The sequence below is a fragment of the Esox lucius genome, chromosome 8, assembly GCF_011004845.1.
Source record: "Esox lucius isolate fEsoLuc1 chromosome 8, fEsoLuc1.pri, whole genome shotgun sequence".
Lineage (NCBI taxonomy): Eukaryota > Metazoa > Chordata > Actinopteri > Esociformes > Esocidae > Esox > Esox lucius.
Window position 1 is genome coordinate 23,896,016 of NC_047576.1, and position 24,133 is coordinate 23,920,148.

General features: G+C 44.3%; 2 protein-coding genes across 15 annotated transcripts in view; one reads left to right on the forward strand and one right to left on the reverse strand.

The window, feature by feature from the left end:
• The window catches only part of LOC105011766 (divergent protein kinase domain 1A), a 44,326-nt gene that overhangs the window by 9,181 nt on the left and 11,012 nt on the right, over positions 1-24,133 (reverse strand). Inside the window, exons 3-4 of one of the 2 annotated variants that reach the window (XM_020049109.2) lie at positions 8,488-8,635; positions 8,275-8,358 (exon numbers count right to left, since the gene is read on the reverse strand). In XM_020049109.2, coding sequence (XP_019904668.1) covers positions 8,275-8,328 — 54 coding nt within the window. In that variant the 5' untranslated portion in view covers positions 8,329-8,358; positions 8,488-8,635. Of the gene's footprint in view, positions 1-8,274; positions 8,359-8,487; positions 8,712-24,133 lie in introns of those variants that run through there. The other variant, XM_010872074.3, reaches the window with a different exon arrangement.
• On the forward strand, positions 14,027-23,295 carry si:ch73-389b16.1 (tropomyosin). 13 transcript variants are annotated; one of them, XM_020049121.2, is made up of 12 exons: positions 14,027-14,673; positions 14,799-15,220; positions 15,333-15,461; positions 16,039-16,159; positions 16,368-16,454; positions 16,655-17,637; positions 18,092-18,127; positions 18,213-18,311; positions 18,472-18,754; positions 19,201-19,364; positions 20,456-20,658; positions 21,220-23,295. In XM_020049121.2, the coding sequence occupies exons 9-12, from the start codon at positions 18,731-18,733 to the stop codon at positions 21,435-21,437; spliced, it is 609 nt and encodes a 202-aa protein (XP_019904680.1). In that variant the 5' UTR covers positions 14,027-14,673; positions 14,799-15,220; positions 15,333-15,461; positions 16,039-16,159; positions 16,368-16,454; positions 16,655-17,637; positions 18,092-18,127; positions 18,213-18,311; positions 18,472-18,730; the 3' UTR covers positions 21,438-23,295. The 13 variants fall into 13 exon arrangements, with proteins under 13 accessions (XP_019904680.1, XP_019904679.1, XP_010870378.1 ...); XM_020049120.2 differs by having other exon boundaries at positions 16,655-18,127; XM_010872076.3 differs by lacking the exon at positions 18,092-18,127 and having other exon boundaries at positions 16,655-18,077.

The following is a 24,133-nucleotide window of genomic DNA, read 5'->3' on the forward strand; positions in this document are numbered from 1 at the left end:
GTAGTGCCTTGATGTTAGACCTAAAACATTCAGCAGTACCTCCACAGCGCTCCACAGGACAGAAAACTGCTTAGAATTTCAATGAGAAGAGCATGGTGTGGTGTAGTCCCTCCGCCTAGCACTGACTCGGCCTCACAGACAAGCTCACATGTACTTGACTTGTGAAGTGTGCCACAAAAAGGTTTGGTGCCAGCCAGGTAATCTGTCAGCCAACATAACCTGTAACGGATTTCCATGTAACTTCCCTGTGGCATTGATTCCCTGGTCACTTAACACACATGAACTGTACTTTGTATACGGTGGGTATGAAAAGTCACCATCCCCTTTCAAAATGTTAACTTTTTGGTGACTTACAGCCTGAAATGCAAACACATTAAATCAGACCTTATAGTGGGTTACTGTGTGTAAATAAAGCCAGAGAAAAGTCTGATTTTCGATGTTTTCATGTCAGGATGTAAGGGGTGGTAATTTTCTAATCTCACTGGTAATTCTCTGTACTTCTTCAAAGCAACAGTGACCACAAAAACAATGTACTGTTTCATATAGATTTTTGTGTAGGTAGGTGATGTAAATTGCTTCCAACTGCAAAGCCATTATGTGGATAATACTGAAGGAAAACAACTATGTGGTTGGCCTTTAAAGATCAATGCTTTGCAGGCTTTCATTTCAACTCTGTGTGAATGCCTTTCTCCAGCAGGATCCTGAGCTGCTTCTGGGGAATCAGCAAGGCTACATCTCAAATGGCATCCTACTCCCTATATAGTGCCCTATGGGTCCAGGTCAAAAGAAGTGCACTAGGGAACAGGATGCGATTTGGGATGATCCCTACACAAACACAGCTAATAAGGTATTATTGATTCTGACTGTTGTGACTGCTTGCTATTAATTAGCGGCTTTAGTCAGAGCTGTAGTGATGTTCACAGGGGCAGGTGTACCCATAGGCAATAGGCAGATAGTTTTATTTGACCGCCCCAAAAATAATCAAATACATTCCATCGTTGGGCTTCAGACTCTTGAACAATTACGAATTCAGCTTAAAGGGATTTTCATTTAAGAACATAGAGTCTGTCACCAAGCTTTCCCAAGCATACATCGAATCATATGTAATCATATTCCAACACCATCCAAGTTTGAAATTATTCTTGCCTTATTAAGTATTTAATCAGTTTAGATTATTATGGTCAATTTGCAGTGTACACATTATTTATAACTGACTTTCTTTCCATGTCTTTCCATGTCCACTAAATGCCGACATTTAATGCAATTTTATTTTACTCATGTTCTCTGTAGCCCACTAAGTGTAGCCAATTATCAAAAAAGATGGTATTTCTGAAACCTACCAGATCCAGAGGACACACTTTGAGAGCACTGGAGAGCTGGCATTATACAAACCCTAATCACAGTCCAGATTATAGTCCAAATAACCCCAACCACAGTCCAGATTATAGCCCAAATAACCCCAACCACAGTCCAGATTATAGTCCAAATAACCCCAACCACAGTCCAGATTATAGTCCAAATAACCCCAACCACAGTCCAGATTATAGTCCAAATAACCCCAACCACAGCCCAGATTATAGTCCAAATAACCCCAACCACCGTCCAGATTATAGTCCAAATAACCCCAACCACTGTCCAGATTATAGTCAAAATAACCCCAACCACAGTCCAGATTATAGTCCAAATAACCCCAAGGAGCTGAAACAGGGGTGAATCGGGGCAGTGACACGGGGAGATGAATCAGAAGCAGAAACACAGGAGGCTGAAACAGGGGCAGTGACACAGGGAGCTGAAACAGAGGTGAATCAGGGGCACAGACAGGGAGCTGAAACAGGGTTAGAGACACAGGGAGCTGACACAGTGGTAGAGACACAGGGAGCTGAAACAGTGGTAGAGACACAGGGAGCTGACACAGACGTGAATCAGGGGCACAGACAGGGAGCTGAAACAGGGTTAGAGACACAGGGAGCTGACACAGTGGTAGAGACACAGGGAGCTGAAACAGGGTTAGAGACACAGGGAGCTGAAACAGGGTTAGAGACACAGGGAGCTGAAACAGGGTTAGAGACACAGGGAGCTGAAACAGGGTTAGAGACACAGGGAGCTGACACAGTGGTAGAGACACAGGGAGCTGAAACAGTGGTAGAGACACAGGGAGCTGACACAGTGGTAGAGACACAGGGAGCTGAAACAGTGGTAGAGACACAGGGAGCTGACACAGAGGTGAATCAGGGGCACAGACAGGGAGCTGAAACAGGGTTAGAGACACAGGGAGCTGACACAGGGTTAGAGACACAGGGAGCTGAAACAGGGTTAGAGACACAGGGAGCTGAAACAGGGTTAGAGACACAGGGAGCTGACACAGTGGTAGAGACACAGGGAGCTGAAACAGTGGTAGAGACACAGGGAGCTGACACAGTGGTAGAGACACAGGGAGCTGACACAGAGGTGAATCAGGGGCACAGACAGGGAGCTGAAACAGGGTTAGAGACACAGGGAGCTGACACAGTGGTAGAGACACAGGGAGCTGAAACAGGGTTAGAGACACAGGGAGCTGAAACAGTGGTAGAGACACAGGGAGCTGACACAGTGGTAGAGACACAGGGAGCTGAAACAGGGTTAGAGACACAGGGAGCTGAAACAGTGGTAGAGACACAGGGAGCTGAAACAGGGTTAGAGACACAGGGAGCTGAATCAGGGGCACAGACAGGGAGCTGAAACAGGGTTAGAGACACAGGGAGCTGACACAGTGGTAGAGACACAGGGAGCTGAAACAGGGTTAGAGACACAGGGAGCTGAAACAGGGTTAGAGACACAGGGAGCTGAAACAGGGTTAGAGACACAGGGAGCTGACACAGTGGTAGAGGCACAGGGAGCTGAAACAGTGGTAGAGACACAGGGAGCTGACACAGTGGTAGAGACACAGGGAGCTGAAACAGGGTTAGAGACACAGGGAGCTGACACAGTGGTAGAGACACAGGGAGCTGAAACAGGGTTAGACACACAGGGAGCTGAAACAGGGTTAGACACACAGGGAGCTGAAACAGGGTTAGAGACACAGGGAGCTGAAACAGGGTTAGAGACACAGGGAGCTGAAACAGGGTTAGAGACACAGGGAGCTGAAACAGGGTTAGAGACACAGGGAGCTGACACAGTGGTAGAGACACAGGGAGCTAAAACAGTGGTAGAGACACAGGGAGCTGACACAGTGGTAGAGACACAGGGAGCTGACACAGAAATGGATCAGGAGCAGAAACACAGGGAGCTGAAAACAGGGATGGATCAGAAGCAGAGACAATGTCTACACTGACATGTGGTTCAGCAGCCCTTCTCAGCACACATCCATTATTCATGATCATAAAGCTAGTCCTCTCTAATGGGCTCTCTTTCCAGCTGTGAAGAGAGATATTGAGAGAGAGGGAAAGAGAAAAGAGATGAAAGACAGGAAGGGGGAAGGAGAAATTAGAGAGAAAGGTGGAATGGATACATGAAGAGATGTGGGAAAGAGAGAGAGGAAGGAGTGATGAATGGAGAGAGAAGACAAGAAAGGTGTGACTTGGATTAGGCAGAGAGAAGAGGAGTGAGAAAGAAAGAGAGTAGAGAGGGAGGGATGGAAAGAGTCAAAGAAACATAATGAACAGTTGTATCACACATTAGACAAAAGCAAACAATTTCTCGCTTTAATATTCCTGATGGGGAATCTAATTGGCTTGTGCTCAGTGAGCACACATGGGAATCTTCAAGCATTGAACATTTCTTCTTGGGGAAATCTGTAAGCTTATGTTCTCTCCCTTTCCCTCTTGCTCCCTTTCTCCATTTCTCTCATTCAAAGAATTACACACCAATAGCATATCTGTCCCAGCATGCTTCACTTCTTCCCAGAACTCCAACTCCCTGAGTGAAGGTAGGAAGGATAGAAGACAGGAAGAAATGAAGAGAAGAAGGTAACAGGCTGTGTGCAGGCTCATATTGTATCCTAAATTGCATACTATTTGTCACATAGTGCACTACATTTAGGGCAAATGGTGCCATTTGGGACACAATCCCTGCCAATGCGCACAGTGCAGGCTCTGAGACCCTGTGTGTCTGTCTCTCTGTGTTGTCTCTGTGTGTGTGTGTGGGGGGGGGGGGGGGGGGTTATGCGCTGCCTGTTTGATCTGACTCATCCCAGTCCCATCCCAAGTCAAACAGCAGGCAGTAAGAAAGACCCCACCCCCTTCCGGGATGAAGACACGCCCCCATTCCGCACTGAGTCAACGCTGCGACATTAACAGGGGCATGCGATCAACAGCGTTTGGGTAAGTGACACCTCACACTGTGTAGGTACAGCAGGTCATGGACATCTGATTCATTCAGCACACGCACGACGACAAGCACACGTGTGCACACAAACACACGCAATGGCAGATTGGTTGTCAGAACAACATTTTATAGTTTAATCTAAACACACTTTTCATTCCCCTGTAGTGACAGCTCAAAGTGTTTAGTGTGGCACTTCCTTGTGAACTCCAGATGGTTATATGGGTTAAGCCTGTTGAGCATAAAGTTCACACCTAAGGAGAGTGAGGTGGAAGGACCATACTAACCAGCTAAAGGCTCCATCTTAAGTCATATTGATTTCATTAGACTCCCACCAAGTCCTCTGGGACCATCCCAGACAGTGTATTGGGTTGTGAACAAATGCTGATATAGTCATGCACAGAACAGAAGATGGAGAGAACTGAAAGATGGGAGCACACGTGTTTCTCCAAGAAGAGAGAAAAATGAGACATTTCAGATGGTTTTTTAGAGTTCAACTGTAATTGCAGAATGTAGGTATCCAACTTTCCCTACCAATATTTACTTGGTGACTTGCATGCTCGGACCATGAGGGTACATCGAACCTGACTGTCTCTCTTACTCCTCAGGGTAAACAGTAGGGTAGGCAATGGGCGTCTGTGTTTTTTTATCCCTGATTGCCCTACAACATTTAACAGTAACTGATAACACATCCACACAGTGTCCACAGGTGAGGAAAACCACATCAGTGTACGAACCGTGTTAAATGTCTGGCCAGGGCTACGTGTTTGCTCACCAGCAACCAGTCCAAGTGGGTCATGAGCTTCTCATCTCCTTCCCACAGGGTTTAAGAAAAACAGCGGCAGCACTGTACAACCGCATGTGAGCCTCCGTGACATCAACGAGCCCAGTGGCAACCTCATCGCACCCCTGGCTCTCCCACACGCCGACCCCCACTGGACCACTGCAGTGGCAACATGAAACCTATACGAGACTGGACCCAGCACATTTAGGAGACCGACACGCAGCTCCCCCAGGTATGTATCGAGACAGGAGCCAGCAGATTCAGGAGACCGACACGCAGCTCCCCCAGGTACGTATCGAGACAGGAGCCAGCACATTCAGGAGACCGACACGCAGCTCCCCCAGGTACGTATCGAGACAGGAGCCAGCACATTCAGGAGACCGACACGCAGCTCCCCCAGGTATGTATCGAGACAGGAGCCAGCACATTCAGGAGACCGACACGCAGCTCCCCCAACACTGCCTTGTAAAAGTGCATCTACAATAACCCCAAACAAATAACTGGGCGTTAGCTCTGGATAAGTGTAGCCTATGCTAAATGACTGAAATTGACGAATGTAAATGAAAACAACTTTGGTTAGTGTACTATACTGGCAATAGGGTGTCATTTGGGATTGTAAGTTCCTATTTTGAACTTGTCCAGTTAGGAACATCCTGAATGGACTGTCTGCACAATACACATGTAATGTAAATGCTAATGTAGAACAAGAGATAATCAGATATATGTATTAATATCGATCATGTTTTTAGTCATGTAAAGGTGATATAATGAGCTTCAGTGGCATGGGCTGGCTGACATTCAGGTATTAGTTATTTGGGAGATAAAGAGGAAGGCATCAGCCTTGTATCAGGGGAGTTCTGGTCTGTGCTCATAAGACTTGTACTAGTTAGCTTAGTTTTTCTCCCAGCTGATGATTACAAATGTTGCCGTATGTAGAATGATAAGACACAGTTTATATACACGTCTGTGAGTGTCCTTCATTGCCTGTATTTGTTCACATGATGATGCAGACCCGATACGCCCATTCCTAATAAACTATGTGCTTCGACTGTCAACTACGAGATCTGTTTTAATTGATTCACTTTGAATCTTAACAGGATGCATCCTTATGACCCCTTCCCAGGGTCTAACTCTGGGTGTAAATGACTCAATATGCACTGGATGACAGCTCTTGATGACTAAGAATAGTACAGGAGCTAGCATGGCAAGATGACCCCCGTTTTTCCTGCCAACAGCAGCTCAATACTCGGTTGGAATATTGTGTCCTCCACACCCTGACAACCACAGCCTTCCACAACGTGTGGCTTTTGTGAAGATGAACATTAGGATGACTGTGATAATGCCAGACGCATGCAGTACAATGCAGACACAAACTGATACTATTTTGAGGTTTCATTCGGAGAGCAAAGACAACTTTAGAAAATGGAAATGCTGAGGCCTTTTTGAAGGATATGTAAAATGATTTGTAATCTCCAGCATCCGATTATGCAAGATTTTGGTTCTAGGTTGCTGAGATTAAATCATTTGTGACATTCAAGGGAATTCTATATGTATGTTTTAAACGGTGTGGTGCATTGATCGTAAAAAAAAATACAACACAGTCTCAAGAAATCCATATCCCAAGTTAAGACTGCAGAAAAAATAGCTTGTCTTACGGAGCCACCAACTGGCAAGGGACATGGTTAAAGTCATGCTATGCCCTCATTAGGAAGAAGCAATGTGGCCTAGAAAATAGTCCACAAGATTTAGGTGGTAGACAGACAAACATACACTTCCCCCTGTGACTGCTGTCACTACTACTTACCCACCAACATGGCTACTCAGAAACAGGGGCATGAGGTAAACGGGAGAAAAACAAATGCAGCTAGAAGTGGAACGTCTGACTGAACAGATCAGCAGATAGATGAAGGCCAGCTGCTTTTTAACAGAAAAACATTGGGAAAAATAACCGTAAACATCATCAAAATGAGCTGGGGATCTTTTATTTAGTAAAAATGTACTGAATAAAAGGGAAAGAGCTTCATGCTTATTAATCATGATCATAATATTAATTAGTCACTAATGACACTGTAGCTTGCATAGCAGTAAAAACACAAGCTTTTCTGTAGGATTGTAGTGAAGTTCAAGCCATTAGCCAGTTATCATACTATGTTGGCCTAATACTCATATTAGTGGATCATCCTCTACAGTCAACTTAGTGTTACAACCTTATCCACAGGCACACACAAATCTCCTTCAGTTTGATATAGTTAAACAACACTCATGACATATTTTACAAAGGTTATTTCATTCTACTATAATGAGGATAAACTCATTATAGTCTACTACTACTACTAATAATAAATAATGATATTAATAAACATAATTTTCCAAAATGTTAACATTCTACCAAATATATTCCTTAATTCACTTAGATATTGTCTTTTACAGAAAGTGATTGATGGTTGATTTGAAACCCTTCACCCTGTTCCCATGAAATATTGATGGACCAAATTGGGACACACCCCAATGTTGGGAACCCCTGTTCTAGAAGGCATAATGCTTTGAAACGTTAGTGGACCAAATTGGAGGCATACCTCTCATAGGAAACCCGTGTTATACAATCCACTACCTATGGGCATTGTTGAGCGCTGTTGCTTTTCATCCAAGTACTGGAGTTTAAATAATATAACAACGTTTTGTTAGAGACAATGTAAAGAAGACGACTTATTTAAATTCAGTGGCAAACACGGTCATTACTAAGCAATAACAATTGGGATTGAATGCGCTGCGTTCATTCTTTGAAAACAAACCCGGTGTATCCTGTCCAGTGTGAAAGCTGGATGATCAGCCTTGTTGCTACAGCAACGACGAGTAGCCCACTGAATTGGACCAATGACTGCAGCTCTTGGACATCCACAGGGCATCAAGTGCGGTATTGCAAATTATATGATCAATGACGATATTCAATTATAAGGAAACATTTGTATCAAATGCAATTGACCCAATGATGGAAATTAAAACATAAAGCCCAAAATAATAGACAACCAAAGTCGAACATATTGCAAATTAATGTATTTGAAACTGCGTCCAAAAGAGCCTCACAATGTTAAAACTGCAATATTTAAACAATATGTAAATCAAATGTGAAACAGTGAATAGGCGATTGCCCGACCAGAAGAAGACGTAGTAAAGATTTCCCATTGGCTTACCTGAATGTAGATTGGCTTCCTCAGCCAGAGCAAGGAAAACAGACCTCTTGCCATGGCAAATAGAGCACATCTCACAACGCTAACCTGCGATGTGAAAAAAATAAAACATTAAGCGTAAAATATGAATATACTGTTGTATTTTAAGCAGTATTGTCTTATAGTGTAGTCATATTTAGATAGTCTGTATAACAAATAACATCAGCCCAGTTTTACCAGATAATTTCTGTTGGACTATCAAATAGGTAGCTCTTGGAAGTGCGCCTCTGATGCTGCAAAACAGCATCTACTTGAATGCTATCAGCGGCGGTGTGCTTCTGTTGGTGTGAGCGGGGGGCAATTGTTCAGGGAACAACTGTAGCACCTTGAATATAGCCAAACAAAAACAAACTAGTTACGAAAATCGCTTAGCACATACTGTTCAAGCTTGTTTCCCTGCTTGAACAGTGTCAGGCAGAAATCTAAATCTGACTGTTTGCACATTATATTGGCATGTGGTATTTTGGGTGAAAATAGCATAGACGTAGATTTAGGGTGGGATGGGTCCGTATGGAAATGCCCCCAATAATTGTGATGAGTCTGATCGTATTATTTCATGGTTTTCCATTTTTCTGCTTCACAGCGGGTTAACTAACAACATCTCGAGATCCAGGGTGCATGTCCAGATTGGATAATACGCAGGAGAGCGCAGTTCTTTCCGCCAGTTGTGAGTGAGTAAACCGAGCCACTGTCCTAGGCACATAGAGATAAAAAAAACTTTATATTCGCACATTCAACATTTTACAGACATTCAAAAGACATTGAACCGACATTAGCCAACAGCAATTTACAGCTTTGAAAATTAATAACTTATTCATTGATTGACTATAAGACCCCCTCTGTCTCAGCCCCAAGGTCTTAGGCTGCTATATTATTGTGCTGGGGGAGTTGGGTCAGTTCTCATTCTTTACTATAAATCCCACAAAGCAAAAAGGGTTTAGGAATGTTTTGAGGCACACAACAACTGGTTCAAGGTGTTGAATGGGCCTCCATATTCCCCAGATCTCAATCCATTCAAGCATCTGTGGGATGTGCTAGACAAACTGATCCAATCCATGGAGACCCTCCTCTCAACTTACAGGACTTAAAGGACCTGGTGCTAATGTCTTGGTTCCAGATACCACAGCACACCTTCAGAGGTCTAGCGGAGTCCATGCCTCGATGGGTCAGGGCTGTTTTAGTGGCAAAAGGGGGACCTACACAGTATTAGGCAGGTGGTCATAATGTTATGGTTGATCGGTGTATGTACAAGTGGGAATGATTGGCAAATTCTGACTATGTAATCGAGCAAGTTGGAGGTGTAAGGTAGTCTGTGAAATTTAGGGATAGCAGCAATGAGGTTCCTGAGGTAGATGTGCATGTAACATCCGAAAAAAGAAAAGCAAGTACAATGGCAATTCTAAATGTGCAGTACAGGAAAATTGAAGCGCAAGGTAGCATGTGCAACTGAAATGCAGGGATAGCAGCATTGAGGTTCCTGATGTAGACAAGTAGTACAAGGGAGTAGTGCAACAAGGTCCCTGAAAGGCAGTACTCAGCGGTGGGCATGGTTAGTGATGGGATGGGTCACAGAGTTCAGCAGAGTTACAGTAGATGGGAAGAAGCTGTCCCTGAGCCTGTTGGTGTGGGCCAAAGAGACCTGTACCGCCTGCCTGATGGAAGGAGGGCAAACAGTTTGTGGTATGGGTATGAAGGGTCTCTGATGATACTGTGCACCCTGCGCAGGCGCGCTTGTGCTGAGGGCCCACGATGACTGGGAGCTGGGCACCAGTGATATGTTGGGTGGTTTTCACTAGCTGTTGTAGGGCCTTCTGGTCGGCCACGGAGCATCCTTACAATGTCTAACAAAGCTGAAATATAACTTTTTGGCTTGAATGCAAAGCATTACATATGGTGCAACATAAACATTTGCACATCACCCCAAGAACACCACCTCATGATGCATGGTGGTGGCAGCATTGTGTAGCCAAAAGTATAATAGGTAAGGAGGGTTGGTCCTGGTCGACCCCTGCAGAGAGTCAAAACATGAAATCCCAATGGCACCTGTGATCCATATTTGGTTTAACTGAGTTAAAATTTGATTCTCATTTCTGAACCCATGAAAGTTTGATGTGGTCAGATTTGTTGAAATTTAAATTCTTTGATCATCCAACTTTGATATAACTAGTAGAATAAGGCAGAACAGGCAGCCTTTAATGTGTGATTATGAAACTTACGTAGGATATTGGAAATAAGATCAGAACAATTTCAATCATATAGAGCCTAATGTGGGGTCAATCACTCAAGACTTAATTGAGTAAATGCTAGCGAGACTGAAGATTAACTATTCCATGCCAGAAACAGTCGCAATATAACCTATACAGTTTCAGGTTTTAGCCAGCGAAATTTTCGTTAATACGGAATAATTCACAACGCGGTCCGGCAAACATTACGCTTTGGAAATGTGTGACGCAGTCACTGGACTCGAGGATGCTGGCGTGCGGATGCGGGCAAAGCCAATTGGGACTGAAGTCGTCGCAGCGAAGGGATAACGAAAACTAGTTAGCAACACAGTGTGGAATGGTATGCGACCTTGCTTGTGTTGACTGCTTCGTGCGCACCGTGTTGTAGACAGCACACTGTCCATTGACACTAGCAGTCATCCAAGTACACTCACGTATTCCGTAAATATTTATCCCAACTGCGGCGTTCAAACGAGGCTACAACGACAATCAACCTAACTACAGTCAATGTGTTATCATCAAAATACGGGGCTTTAACTGGGGAACCTTTCAATACTTAATTTACATGGAGATGGACCTATAGTATTTGAGAAAAATCGGTAAAACTGGACCCTCCGCCGTTGTACGGTATACTGTGAGATGTCACGATATTCCGTGCAGCGCTTGTCATGTAACTCACGGTTTTCTTTTGCGTGTTTTTTCGCTCGTGATTTAGGACCTCTATCGTGAATTAAGACACATTTAATCACAACACTTACAAGAAAACTGATATATTCTCATATTATACAAATCCTTTTGTGATCAGGGCACCTCACCTAACAGCAAAATATATGCCTACCGAGTACAAACGCCTGCAATGCAGTTTGACAAAAGCAGTATTTATGAAATCCTATGGGGAAAAAGTTGTAGGCGCCGCCTGGAAATTACTTTGCATAGTCGACGTGGTTTTATACACTCACCTAAAGGATTATTAGGAACACCATACTAATACTGTGTTTGACCCCCTTTCGCCTTCAGAACTGCCTTAATTCTACATGGCATTGATTCAACAAGGTGCTGATAGCATTCTTTAGAAATGTTGGCCAATATTGATAGGATAGCGTCTTGCAGTTGATGGAGATTTGTGGGATGCACATCCAGGGCACGAAGCTCCCGTTCCACCACATCCCAAAGATGCTCTATTGGGTTGAGATCTGGTGACCGTGGGGGCCATTTCAGTACAGTGAACTCATTGTCATGTTCAAGAAACCAATTTGAAATGATTCGAGCTTTGTGACATGGTGCATTATCCTGCTGGAAGTAGTCAACAGAGGATGGGTACATGGTGGTCATAAAGGGATGGACATGGTCAGAAACAATGCTCAGGTAGTCCGTGGCATTTAAACGATGCCCAATTGGCACTAAGGGGCCTAAAGTGTTCCAAGAAAACATTCCCCAAACCATTACACCACCACAGTGGTAACAAGGCATGATGGATCCATGTTCTCATTCTGTTTATGCCAAATTCTGACTCTACCATCTGAATGTCTCAACAGAAATCAAGACTCATTAGACCAGGCAACATTCTTCCAGTCTTCAACTGTCCAATTTTGGTGAGCTCGTGCAAATTGTAGCCTCTTTTTCCTATTTGTAGTGGAGATGAGTGGTACCCGGTGGGGTCTTCTGCTGTTGTAGCCCATCCGCCTCAAGGTTGTGCGTGTTGTGGCTTCACAAATGCTTTGCTGCATACCTCGGTTGTAACAAGTGGTTATTTCAGTCAAAGTTGCTCTTATATCAGCTTGAATCAGTCGGCCCATTCTCCTCTGACCTCTAGCATCAACAAGGCATTTTTGCCCACAGGACTGCCGCATACTGGATGTTTTTCCCTTTTCACACCATTCTTTGTAAACCCTAGAAATAGTTGTTCGTGAAAATCCCAGTAACTGAGCAGATTGTGAAATACTCAGACTGGCCCGTCTGTCACCAACAACCATGCCACGCTCAAAATTGCTTAAATTACCTTTCTTTCCCATTCTGACATTCAGTTTGGAGTTCAGGAGATTGTCTTGACCAGGACCACACCCCTAAATGCATTGAAGCAACTGCCATGTGATTAGTTGATTAGATAATTGCATTAATGAGAAATTGAACAGGTGTTCCTAATAATCCTTTAGGTGAGTGTATATATATTTGACAATCTTGAAATTGTTATGTAATAACATAGCTCCTCCATGAACTGCCACCTTAACGTGGTGGAGGGGTTTGAGTACCCGAGTGACCCTAGGAGCTATGTTGTCTGGGGCTATATGCCCCTGGTAGGGTCTCCCAAGGCAAACAGGTCCTAGGTGACGGGTCAGACTAAGAGCGGTTCAAAACACCCCTTAATGATGAAAAATTATTTGAGTTCCGTGACGTCGCCCGGTATGGCGCAGCCGGGGCCCCACCCTGGAGCCAGGCCCGGGGTTGGGGCTCGCACGCGAGCGCCTGGTGGCCGGGCCTTTCCCCATGGGGCTCGGCCGGGCATAGCCCGAAGGAGCGACGTGGGGCCGCCTTCCCGTGGGCTCACCACCTACAGGAGGGACCATAAGGGGTCGGTGCGTAGAGGATCGGGCGGCAGTCTGAGATAGTGCGTGAGGTCGAGAGGTTCAGACTGGAGGTAGTCGGAATCACCTCTACGCACGGCTTGGGCTCTGGAACCACACTCCTTGAGAGAGGATGGACTCTTCACCACTCTGGAGTTGCCCATGGTGAGAGGCGGCAGGCTGGTGTGGGTTTGCTTATAGCTCCCCAGCTCTGCCGCCATGTGTTGGAGTTTACCCCGGTGAACGAGAGGGTCGTTTCCCTGCGCCTTCGGGTCGGGGATAGGGCTCTCACTGTTGTTTGTGCCTATGGGCCGAACGGCAGTGCAGAGTACCCGACCTTCTTGGAGTCTCTGGGAGGGGTGCTGGAAAGTGCTCCAACTGGGGACTCTATCGTTCTACTGGGGGACTTCAACGCCCACGTGGGCAACGACAGTGACACCTGGAGGGGTGTGATTGGGAGGAACGGCCCCCCTGATCTGAACCCGAGTGGTGTTCAGTTATTGGACTTCTGTGCTAGTCACAGTTTGTCTATAACGAACACCATGTTCAAGCATAAGGGTGTCCATCAGTGCACATGGCACCAGGACACCCTAGGCCGCAGGTCGATGATCGACTTTGTTGTCGTTTCATCTGACCTGCGGCCGTATGTCTTGGACACTCGGGTGAAGAGAGGGGCGGAGCTGTCAACTGATCACCACCTGGTGGTGAGTTGGATCCGATGGCGGGGGAGGAAGCTTGACAGACTCGGCAGGCCCAAGCGTACTGTAAGGGTCTGCTGGGAACGTCTGGCCGAGTCTCCTGTCAGAGAGATCTTTAACTCCCACCTCCGACAGAGCTTCGACTGGATCCCGAGGGAGGCTGGAGATATTGAGTCCGAGTGGACCATGTTCTCCACCGCCATTGTCGAAGCGGCCGTTCGGAGCTGTGGACGTAAGGTCTCCGGTGCCTGTCGAGGCGGCAATCCCCGAACCCGTATGTTATTCATAGTTAATAGTTTATAGTTAAAACAAATCTGATGAAAGTTTTTTTTCCTCACGCAACATGTCTCCCCATTTCTCCCCCTTTCTTTCCCATTTTCGAAAAACCAAGGTACCCCGGTTACTTAAATCTTGTAGTGAGTGAAACTGTGAATATTTCCACGATGATTTAGTTGGAAAGAGACTTAATTTGGGTATTCAATATTTAACTTTGTAGAATTCCTTTTTTATTCACGTACACAAGGTTAACTGTATGGAATACGGTGAGTGCACTGTAAATAAGCAACTTCAAGGAGCAAGCCATCTATCAGATCAACCAAAACCTGGCAAACATATCTAGCTAAATGTAACTAACGTTAGCTAGCTACGGTAGGTCTCCAACTTGTTAGCTGAAATATTAGCTACCTACCTAACTATAATTTGTCACTGATGGTGGCTTGTTGATTTGCCTCTTTTTTAAAGTTTGATGCTCGTTCATAAAACATTAATACATTTCTTCATATTGGTTCCAGATTTCAAAATTTTACATGCGTACACACCATTCACCAACAGAATGTCTGACCGTGAACGGTCTGTGGCAGTGCCTCACAAGCTCTGTCAAAGGTGAGACAAGCTAATCATGAACAAAAGCTTGCTAAATAATAGTATCATATGTAAGAGTTCAAGTGATTCTTTATTAAATAAACTGCTATGTTGGGCAAGGATCCATTAAAATATATTTTCCCTAGTTTCCTCCCTTTCCCCACTCTTCAGTAAAGGAAATTGAATCAAAAACGTGCAACTACAAAGCAAGTTAAGTATAGTAGTGGAATAATATTCTTCTGTGATCCAAGAGAACAGACAACAGATTCGTGAATTGGAAGCTGTGAACCTTGAGCTTGCCAGCTCCAAATCCAAAGTATGGAAAATATAAGCATATTGGCCTATTTTGGCTATAACACTACTATTCAAGCATTTACAAAGGGCCTAAGTATAGTATTAGGAGTTGTTTCACCAATTCTGAGCTTGAAGTAAGACACATTAGTTTGCCTTTTTGACAGGTTTGGCTTCTGGGTTCTGCTGTAGGTTCTAAGACATGTAGCGTTTGTCATATGATGAAGGTGATTGAGTGATTGGAGGCTGAGGTTGAGGCCCAAGGAAATGCATTCAGGTTGGTAGGAGGAATAGTAATGACACACACTATACATATTCTCACATATACTTTACACATACACACCTTTGTGAATGCAGTTTTGCTAGCAGAGCTAACTTGTTTATTTTAGAGATGCAAAGGAGAGGCTGGACAAGACTCAAGAGACATTAGTAATGAAGAGTAGAAATGTTGGCCAGCTGCAACAGGAGTTGACAGCTGTTAGGACTAAGTTAGAGGACAGGACTAACCAGGGTATAAGGTAAGAACTGTTTCTATGCTCAGTCCGATCCCCACATACCATATGTAATACGTGACACGTCATCTTATAGTGCTTGTTGTTTAGCAATTAAGATGTATTTACATCCCAAAGGGTTGAGCAACAGAAGAAATTAAGCTCTTGTTACTGCACAAAGGCAAACACTTGCTCTCCAGAGTAACCAGGAGACTATGTCTGAGAAACTGAGTTATTGGTATAAGGCAGTGGTTCCCAACCAGGGGTACTAGGACCCCTGGGGGTACTTGGCCTCTCCACCGGGGGAGAGGACACCATAGACTTACTAGTGAAATTAACATGAGGGGGTACTTCAGGGGTACTGAAAGCAGTGCAAAAACATTTTGGGGGTACAGTAACTGAAAAGGGTTGGGAGACACTGGTATAAGGTATTGGGGTACCTTATACCAATAATGAGGTATAAGGTATTGAATAAGACATGGGAAGATTCACACAATATATACTTAGGTCTTTTTGTATAGAATACTTCTTTGGCAATACTAGGCTAAACCCTTATATTTATTTACATTGTAACCAGTACATGTGATGCTGTTACATTCTGTAGGTGTTGGACAGTGAGGCCAGATTGAAGGAGGCTCTTACATGTGTGATATAGAATGAGGGGTCTGGGAGCAGAAGGGCCTTCAGCATGAATGGAACAAGACTGACATGAATCAGCAGACTGGGTTAGTACTCTACCTTCTTGGCAGGTCTTACACGTTTCTGAATGAATCGAAAATTAGACTTCTCATGAAATTCAAATTCATCTCTGTGGTTTCACTTTGAATCCTTTTGTCATAAAGGGAACAGCCTAAAACCAGTGTTTCCTCAAATCGTGGATATTACATGTAAATATGGTGACTAGGAAATGCTCTGTTTTGTAAAATGTTGAAGGAACAGTCAGTTCGATCTGAGACCTGCTTGCCAACACTTGCCCGCCAGCTTCTATGCCGTCCTCTGATGTCCCCAGACTCAAGCCAGGTGCTTCCTCAGCTCGCTTTCCAATATGTCTCATTGTAGTATAAGCCACAGACAAGGTATATTAGGGAAACCCTAATCATATCTCCTTGTGTGCTCCAATGTGACATTGTAGAAATATGTGTATAAAGTACATTGATATCAGTGTCAAAGGAAAGGCTGTGTTTTGGGTTTGCTCCGTGACGGGTGAGCTGTACCAACAGCTGCTGCCTGGGTTGCGATCCGCGGAGCAGGAGACAGGGCGACAGGCAGCCCTATCCCTGGGCCTGCCGGAGAGACTGACGCACACAACGGATGCGTTGGCTGCCCTGCGGAGTATCATGACCCAGAGAGACCACCAGCTACGGTCAGTACACACAGAGCTGCGGGACAAGAATGGACTCGTCAACCAGCTGGAGAGAGAGGTGAGGATGGACTCATGAATAGTGTACTGGACCAGCATTTTAATTACAACTGAGTGGTTTCAAATGGGGTCCTCAGTCTCATAGTAATGTAACTGGTGGTGAAGTTGTGGTATTGCAGTTAAGGAAGAAGCCTTGTTGCTGCACTGGAGCAGATAGAGGAGGATGCAATGTTTTCACAGGCTGTAGAGAAGACCACTGAACTACAGCAGAACCTGCTGGTAATGTCCAAGGGCTCGACACAGACACACACATGAACTGATTCACCCATTGGATCTGTCACAGAGTCTGCCGTCTGCCCTTAGCGTAGCTTGCTGTTTATGGATTAAGATTACTCAATTTTCACTGAAACTCTAAATCAGGTTCTCTACTTAGTTGATGAACTCTGGGTTTAAAATGTAGGACCCAACCACAATATTCAGCACTTGAAAACTTCTCTGGAGAGGGAATTCCACCAGATTTTGCAGGAGTCTCTGAAAGATAGCTCAGAACAAGCTTAACGATCAAATCAAAGATGGAAGATTCATGCCTGTGGTTCCCTTTTATTACACAACATAAAATATCCCTTTATTAAGTTAGCTAGGAGACACCTTTACACACAGTACATTGTTTGGCAAAGGTGCTTGTGTTCACTACAATCCTATCATGTCTGCCAGTCTTGAACAGTTGAAGATATATCTGAAGCAGAAACACTCTCAGATAGGAGACTTGGAGAAAGACAAGAGGAACAGGAGACCCAACACAGAGCAGACAGTCTCCAGGCCTCCATCACCCAGCTCACACTAGTCTGTATTCATCCACTCAGCCTACATCACTTTTCCAAATCATCCCCACTTAAATCACTACACCAAATCACCCACATAAATAACCACATCAGCTAAAAAACAGAGACATTACTATTACAAATCACACTGGTATAAATCACATCACCAAACAAATGATTATACCAAATGACATTTACATAAATCACTGTCACGTGTTACATCCACATTAATCACTTCACCACATCACACCCAAGTAAATGATCATACCAAGTCACATCTACATAAATCACTGTGCCAGATCACGTCCACATCAATCACTTTACACGTGCTGTATTCCAGACCCTCATCATGTCCCTCTCTTAGGGGACCAAGGCGAGAGCACAACTAGACCAGGAGGCCTTAGGAGCTCAGAGAGCTAAGGCTACAGCGTCCATCGCCAAGTTACAGTAACTTAACTCCTTGTGTGTGTCCTCAGCTCTCTATGTCTTAGTCCAAACTCACCAATGCCACGGTAACACGGGGTCTTTTCATTTCTCTTGATCCCCATTGCCATCGGTTGTATCAGGATTTTAGCCTTTTGCTCTGCCCTGTTGAAGGTGACTGTCCAGGAGGCAGCCAAGCTATGGGAGAGAGCTGGAGAAAAGAACCAAACGGGTGGAACGTCGTTAACATCTGGACGTCACATTTTGAACGTGGTGCGTAAGGTTGCGTCTGTGGGTTGGACATTGAGAACAATGCCAGGAATATTAGGCCAGAGGCGGTGGCAACTGGTCACGTGTTGGGGTGTAGACTAGGTAGAGTAAAACCAACAGCCGTCGTTTGTTTGCTGAGAATAAATTCTCCAATTTCTTTCAGATAAACCAGTAAATCCTGGCCAAAGAACACAACTCCATGAATCCCAAACCTACCAATAGGGGCGCCCTCAACACCAGTGTGTCTGCCTGTGGTCAGCAGGCATCACCCATGTCCCTATTGGTTGGTTCCCAGCTGGAGCTTCTGCAGTCAGAGATCAGGAGCAGTTCTCTGGCGTGTCAGAGCTCCGGTGAGGAGAACCTGCAGCTGTGGTGCCCCGTGGAGAGACGGGAGACCATGCCGCAGAAGAGCACCAACCCGCATGGCCCAGCTGCAGGACAGCCAGGTACAGCTCCTGGAACCAGGTGCACAGTGTCTTGACCACACTCTACTTGACTAGAGCAGCGGTTTAACAGTTGCACCAGAATTAAAAAAGAACTGCTCTTGTGTTATTAACATATACCAAACAACGTTCCCTGCTGCTGTTCTTTGTAGACAAAGCCGGCTTTTGTGGGCAGAGGCGTGCTATTAAAGTAGTCCCCACAGCTGTTAATAACTGACTGAATGCCCGCTGCTCAGAGCTCATGAGTGTTTTGAAAAGCTGTATTGTTTAGAAGGATCCATGTAGATTAAACACATTACTTCGGAGGGTAATAATACTGAAGTGGGGGGATAAATCATTGAACGATTTGTTCAAACTCAACTCAGTTTTATTACACGCCAGCTTTGGAGATGAGCTCAGTTCAAGCAGCTTTTGTGTGTGTGTTTGTGTACGTGTGCTTGTTCCTCCAGGTGAGCCGCTCTCAGAAGGGCCTGGAGGTTGAGAATGAGTTTGCCACCACGGAGCTGAAGAGGAGTGAGCAGAGAGCCCAAGAGGCCGTAGAGAGACTACAGGAGGCCAGTCTGCTGGCAGAGAGACATGAGAGCGAAGCTCTGCGGCTCTCCGGCTCTGTCACGTGAGACTAGCCTCTACTCTGCTGGACTCCACCCCAATTCTATTCTATGCTTGTCTGCTCTAATTTTCTCTACACTACTCTACTTCACTCTACTCTACTTCACTCTACACTACTCTACTTCACTCTACACTACTCTACTTCACTCTACACTACTCTACTTCACTCTACACTACTCTACTTCACTCTACACTACTCTACTTCACTTTACACTACTCTACTTCACTCTACACTACTCTACTTCACTCTACACTACTCTACTTCACTCTACTCTACTTCACTCTACACTACTCTACTTCACTCTACACTACTCTACTTCACTCTACACTACTCTACTTCACTCTACTCTACTTCACTCTACACTACTCATATTATACTCTACTGCATTCCACTGTCATCCTGTGTGTTCACCTCTGCTGTACTCTATTACGTATTACTGTAATAGCTACAGTTATTTCCCAACAGTAAACATTGATTCATAAGTTCTAGTAATGTGTGAGGCTTTTTCATCGATAGATGTGCTCCATTAGTAGTGTTGGATGGCTGTTTAGGCTTAATTTGGTTCCTGAAACACTGGGGTTGGATATGGCCAGTTACTTTGACTGTGTTCTCGCAATGTCATTTCGGCAAATACTGGATTGTCTAAATAGACTGAGTTTAATGTTCTCCTTCAACACTGAGCCCAATGTGTTGACTGTATAATGCCATGGCTTTGTGAGTCTGCAGGGCTGTGGGAGTCTGCAGGGCTTTGTGAGTCTCATGATTTATCTTATTATAACTTTCTGTACTGGCTGTTTGTTGTTTGCTCTGTTTTAGGCCTATATAAAGAGGTCTAGATAGCCCATCCCAAAAAGATCAACCGGTGGACAAACGCTACATCCTACAGAAACATTAGAACATTCCCTGCATCATCCTTTGTAGGCCTATCTGCTTTATCACACATCCCCACATTTCTCTCATTTCTGTCCACATTGTCAAGCGTCCTTGCGACCTGTGCTGGTGCCTTGAGGGAGACCTTTTAGAGACTGAGTGCGCCTAGCAGCCGGAAAGCCCTGTCCTTAAGTGCAGGGTCTGTTTGTTCCCCGACTTCGCAGGCAACTAACAGAGGACATGAACAAGGTTCGTGGCGAGCTGAGCGAACGGGAACAGCAGATGCTACGTATACGGCGAGACAGCGACACCAAGGCCTTCCAGCTGTCCAAGATGGAGAAGATGCTAGCCGAGACCAGAGGAAAGCTGGAGAAAAAGGCAGAGGCCGGTGCGGAATGTAAAGGGCGGGACAACCGAGACGAAATGGGTCTGTATCAGAATGCTCACTAATTTACTGAGGTTGCATGGTTTTTAAACTGTGAATAAACAACATGTATTGTGTAAGAATTTCAATGTAGTCCAGTGCCTTTGCCCTGGCTTATAGAAATTAGGCTTACAATGGTACACAAATGTGTATAGACCCACAGTACAGGTTAGTTAATTCTGCTTTTTGAACCTGAATAAATACAAATTAAAAGCATTATAAGTGCGATTGGATGTTTTTAGCCATGGTTACTGTATGTTCAAGCCACTTAATGAACTTCCCTCTTGCCCCTATTTTAGCAGTTAGGCAAGTAGCCAACACATTATGAGTCACACAGTGGTGAACAGTTACGCTGTTGTAATTGTTTCTCCAGATAAAAATATTTAGTTGCAAAATGTTTCTTCAAAACAGAAAGCAGAACACAACGGGGAGAGACTTTCTATATTAAGTATTTTAATGACGTTTCTTAATGTCTGGTTCCAGGAAACTGTCTCAAGGTGTTTTCTTTCCCTCTGAGTAACTGTTTTCGTCCTTTCTGTTTCCTGGGCCTTGTTTCCGGAGTAGTCCAGGACCTGGAAGAAAGGGTGCGTTTTACCAGGAGGGACAGGAGGAACTCCCTTCACCGAACCCAACTGCTGGAGAGCCAGATGAAGACGGTGAAGGGTGAGCTGGTGGACACTCTGGACCACCTGCAGGAGCTACGGAACAGACTGAAGCGCTCACAGGCCAACGCAGAGCAGCGCAAGGCTGACATGGAGAAACTGCAGGCGGGGATGAGGTGAGGCCACAAGCCCGACAGCCCCGGCCCAACGGCCAGTCTCAGAGGCTCCTTCACTCCCTCCACCACTTGGTACTTTGGCCTTCCTTGGTACCTGCTTCACTTTTATTTGTTTTATTTTTTTACCAACGGGGCCCAGACACCTAATTGTTGCCGAAAAAGACGAATCCAGAGACTTAAAAAAAAATAACAAATATATATTGCTCCTGAAAACAATGTTTAAAGAAGTGCTGTATCTGTCTGTATCTGTGCTGTATCTGTCTTTACTACTCTAAAATCATTGGAAATACTTGTTTGCTTTGTTTAAACAATATCTGCTTTGCTGACTTGATTTTGCTTGGGGTTGATTATCTTTGAACTGTCAGCTCTTACTTCTTGGAGAAACGTACAACCAAACAAGAATATAAATGACCAAAGGACTGCTACCCGCCTACAGGAAAGAAGCAGAAATATGTTAAATATGGTTCTCTGTTCAGCTTGTGGTAAGTTGAGATGCTTGTGCAACACTCTTGTTGCATCCGTGGTGTTCTCTTGTTAAGGGTTATTAAGTCATTTTCTATGGGTTGAAGACTGAACTTGTCAACATGTCTGAAGCCATGATGGCTGATAAACAACACTGATCTCCCTCGGCTGTCGTATGTCACGTGGAGCTTGTCAAACACACGTTCTGTGATGCAACACAAAGAAATGGTATAAAAAAGTTCTACTTCTGCTACTCTTCTTTTTATAAGTTGAGTATGGAGTTATCATTGATCCCATTACATCCTTGCCTGCCTGTTTATGAAAAGAAAACATCAAGTATAATGTTCATTTTATCTGGAGATGTTCCATCTCAATCCCTGGGATCATATTATAGATTGTTTCATGAAACTAAGCTGAACTATCTTTTTCTTTCTTGTTTCAATAGACAGTTTTTGAGTACCAAGTTGTAAGTTCAGCCAGGATGTAACACCTCTTGTTTTATATGATGGAAATGAATGCAATCCTTTTTTGTTGTGAATGGGTGACTTGGCAACGTCTCCCGTTTCTGGGTCTTGTCACATGGATGTGACAAGTGAACTTGACAAGTTGCTAAGGAGACGGTTGTTGTAGCAGCATCATACTTCCTTATTGCAGAGGTCTGTGGTAGCTATAGTGGTATGGCCGTTTTCATGATATTGACTGATCATTTAACCACAAACCAGAATTTTCTTTGCACATACTGTACACTACTGTTCAAAAGTTTGGGGTCACTTGGGAATGTTCTTGTTTTCGAAAGAAATGTACATTTTGTCCATGTTACAGCCTATGCCGTGCCAGCTGTTGCATTTCTGTGTTCTCAATACCTTCTAGCTTCTTTGTTTCTATGTTCTGTTTGGATCCCCTATGTTTATTGGTTTCATCTGTGTCTAGTTTAGTCTTGTCACCTGTGCCTTGTTTGCCCCCTCATTATGTCCCTATTTAAGTTCTCCTGCCTTAGTGTTTCTTGTCTGTCATTGTTTCATGTGACGTGGGTGTCTCATGTTCCTGGAAGTTCCCTGAGTGTCTTGAATTAAACTACTTCTGTTTAAGATCCTCTGAGCCTGTGTACTGCAACTCTCCTGAGAATGTTATAGTCCATTCAAATGACATGACATTGATCAGAAATACAGTGTAGACATTGTTAATGTTGTAAATGACTGTTGTAACTGCGTACAGAGGCCCATTATCAGCAACCATCACTCCTGAGTTCAAATGGCTCGTTGTGATTGCTTATCCTAGTTTATAATTTTAAAAGGCTAATTGATCGTTTGAAAACCCTTTTGCAATTATGGTAACATTGCTAAAAAGTGTTGAGCTGATATAAGAAGCAATAAAACTGGGCTTCTTATTATTTGAGTATCTGAAGCATCAGCAACTGTGGGTTCGATTACTGGCTCAAAATAGCCAGAAACAAAGACATTAAACTCGTCAGTCTATTCTTGTTCTGAAAAATCTTGTCCTATTCCATGTGAGAAATTACCAAGAAACTGAAAATCTCATATAATGCTGTGTACTACTCCCTTCACAGAACAACACAAACTGGCTCTAACCAGAATAGAAAGGTGTGTGAGGCCCCAGTACACAACTGAGCTAGAGGGGAAATTCCTTAGTGTCTTGTTTGAGAAACAGACGACACACAGGACATCAACCGGCAGCTTCATTAAAACTATGCAAAAACAACTTAGGGAAGAAGCAATCTGCTGGTATTCTGTTTATAATGGAGTGGCCAGCACTGTCACCAGATCTCAACCATATTGAACTGTTGTGGCAGAACCTTGACCATATAGTAAGAAGTGCCCATCAAGCCAATCCAATTTGGGAGGAAGCATGGGGTGAAATCTCTTCAGATTCCTAATTTTCCCCATTCAAACTCATTTTGTGTATATTTTCAAGGAAAACAGGAACATTTCTAAGTGAAACTTTTGAATGGTAGTGTACTTTGTTCAGTACCATAAGGATATGTTATCGTAACCAGGTTCTGAAAAAGGTCTGTTTGGTTGTTGTACATTATTAAGTGCTGTAACCAAACTGTAGGAGCAGTGTTTCTGATTGGATGATTCCAGTGTCTCAAACAGCCTCTGGGATTAGTTGGTTGAATGTATCCCTAATGAAACCCTATTTCCTACAGAGTGCTCTACTTTGACCAATGTAATATGAGCTCTGGTCAATACTAGTGCCCTGGGGGAATGGGTGCCATTC

Bases quoted from the DNA above. Each gene is read 5' to 3' on its own strand.
- si:ch73-389b16.1 (XM_020049110.2), top strand. From the start codon at position 18,731: ATGGCCCAGCTGCAGGACAGCCAG. The intron at 18,755-19,200 runs GTACAGCTCCTG...TTGTTCCTCCAG, and splicing joins CCCAGCTGCAGGACAGCCAG to GTGAGCCGCTCTCAGAAGGG. The intron at 19,365-20,455 runs GTGAGACTAGCC...CCGACTTCGCAG, and splicing joins CGGCTCTCCGGCTCTGTCAC to GCAACTAACAGAGGACATGA.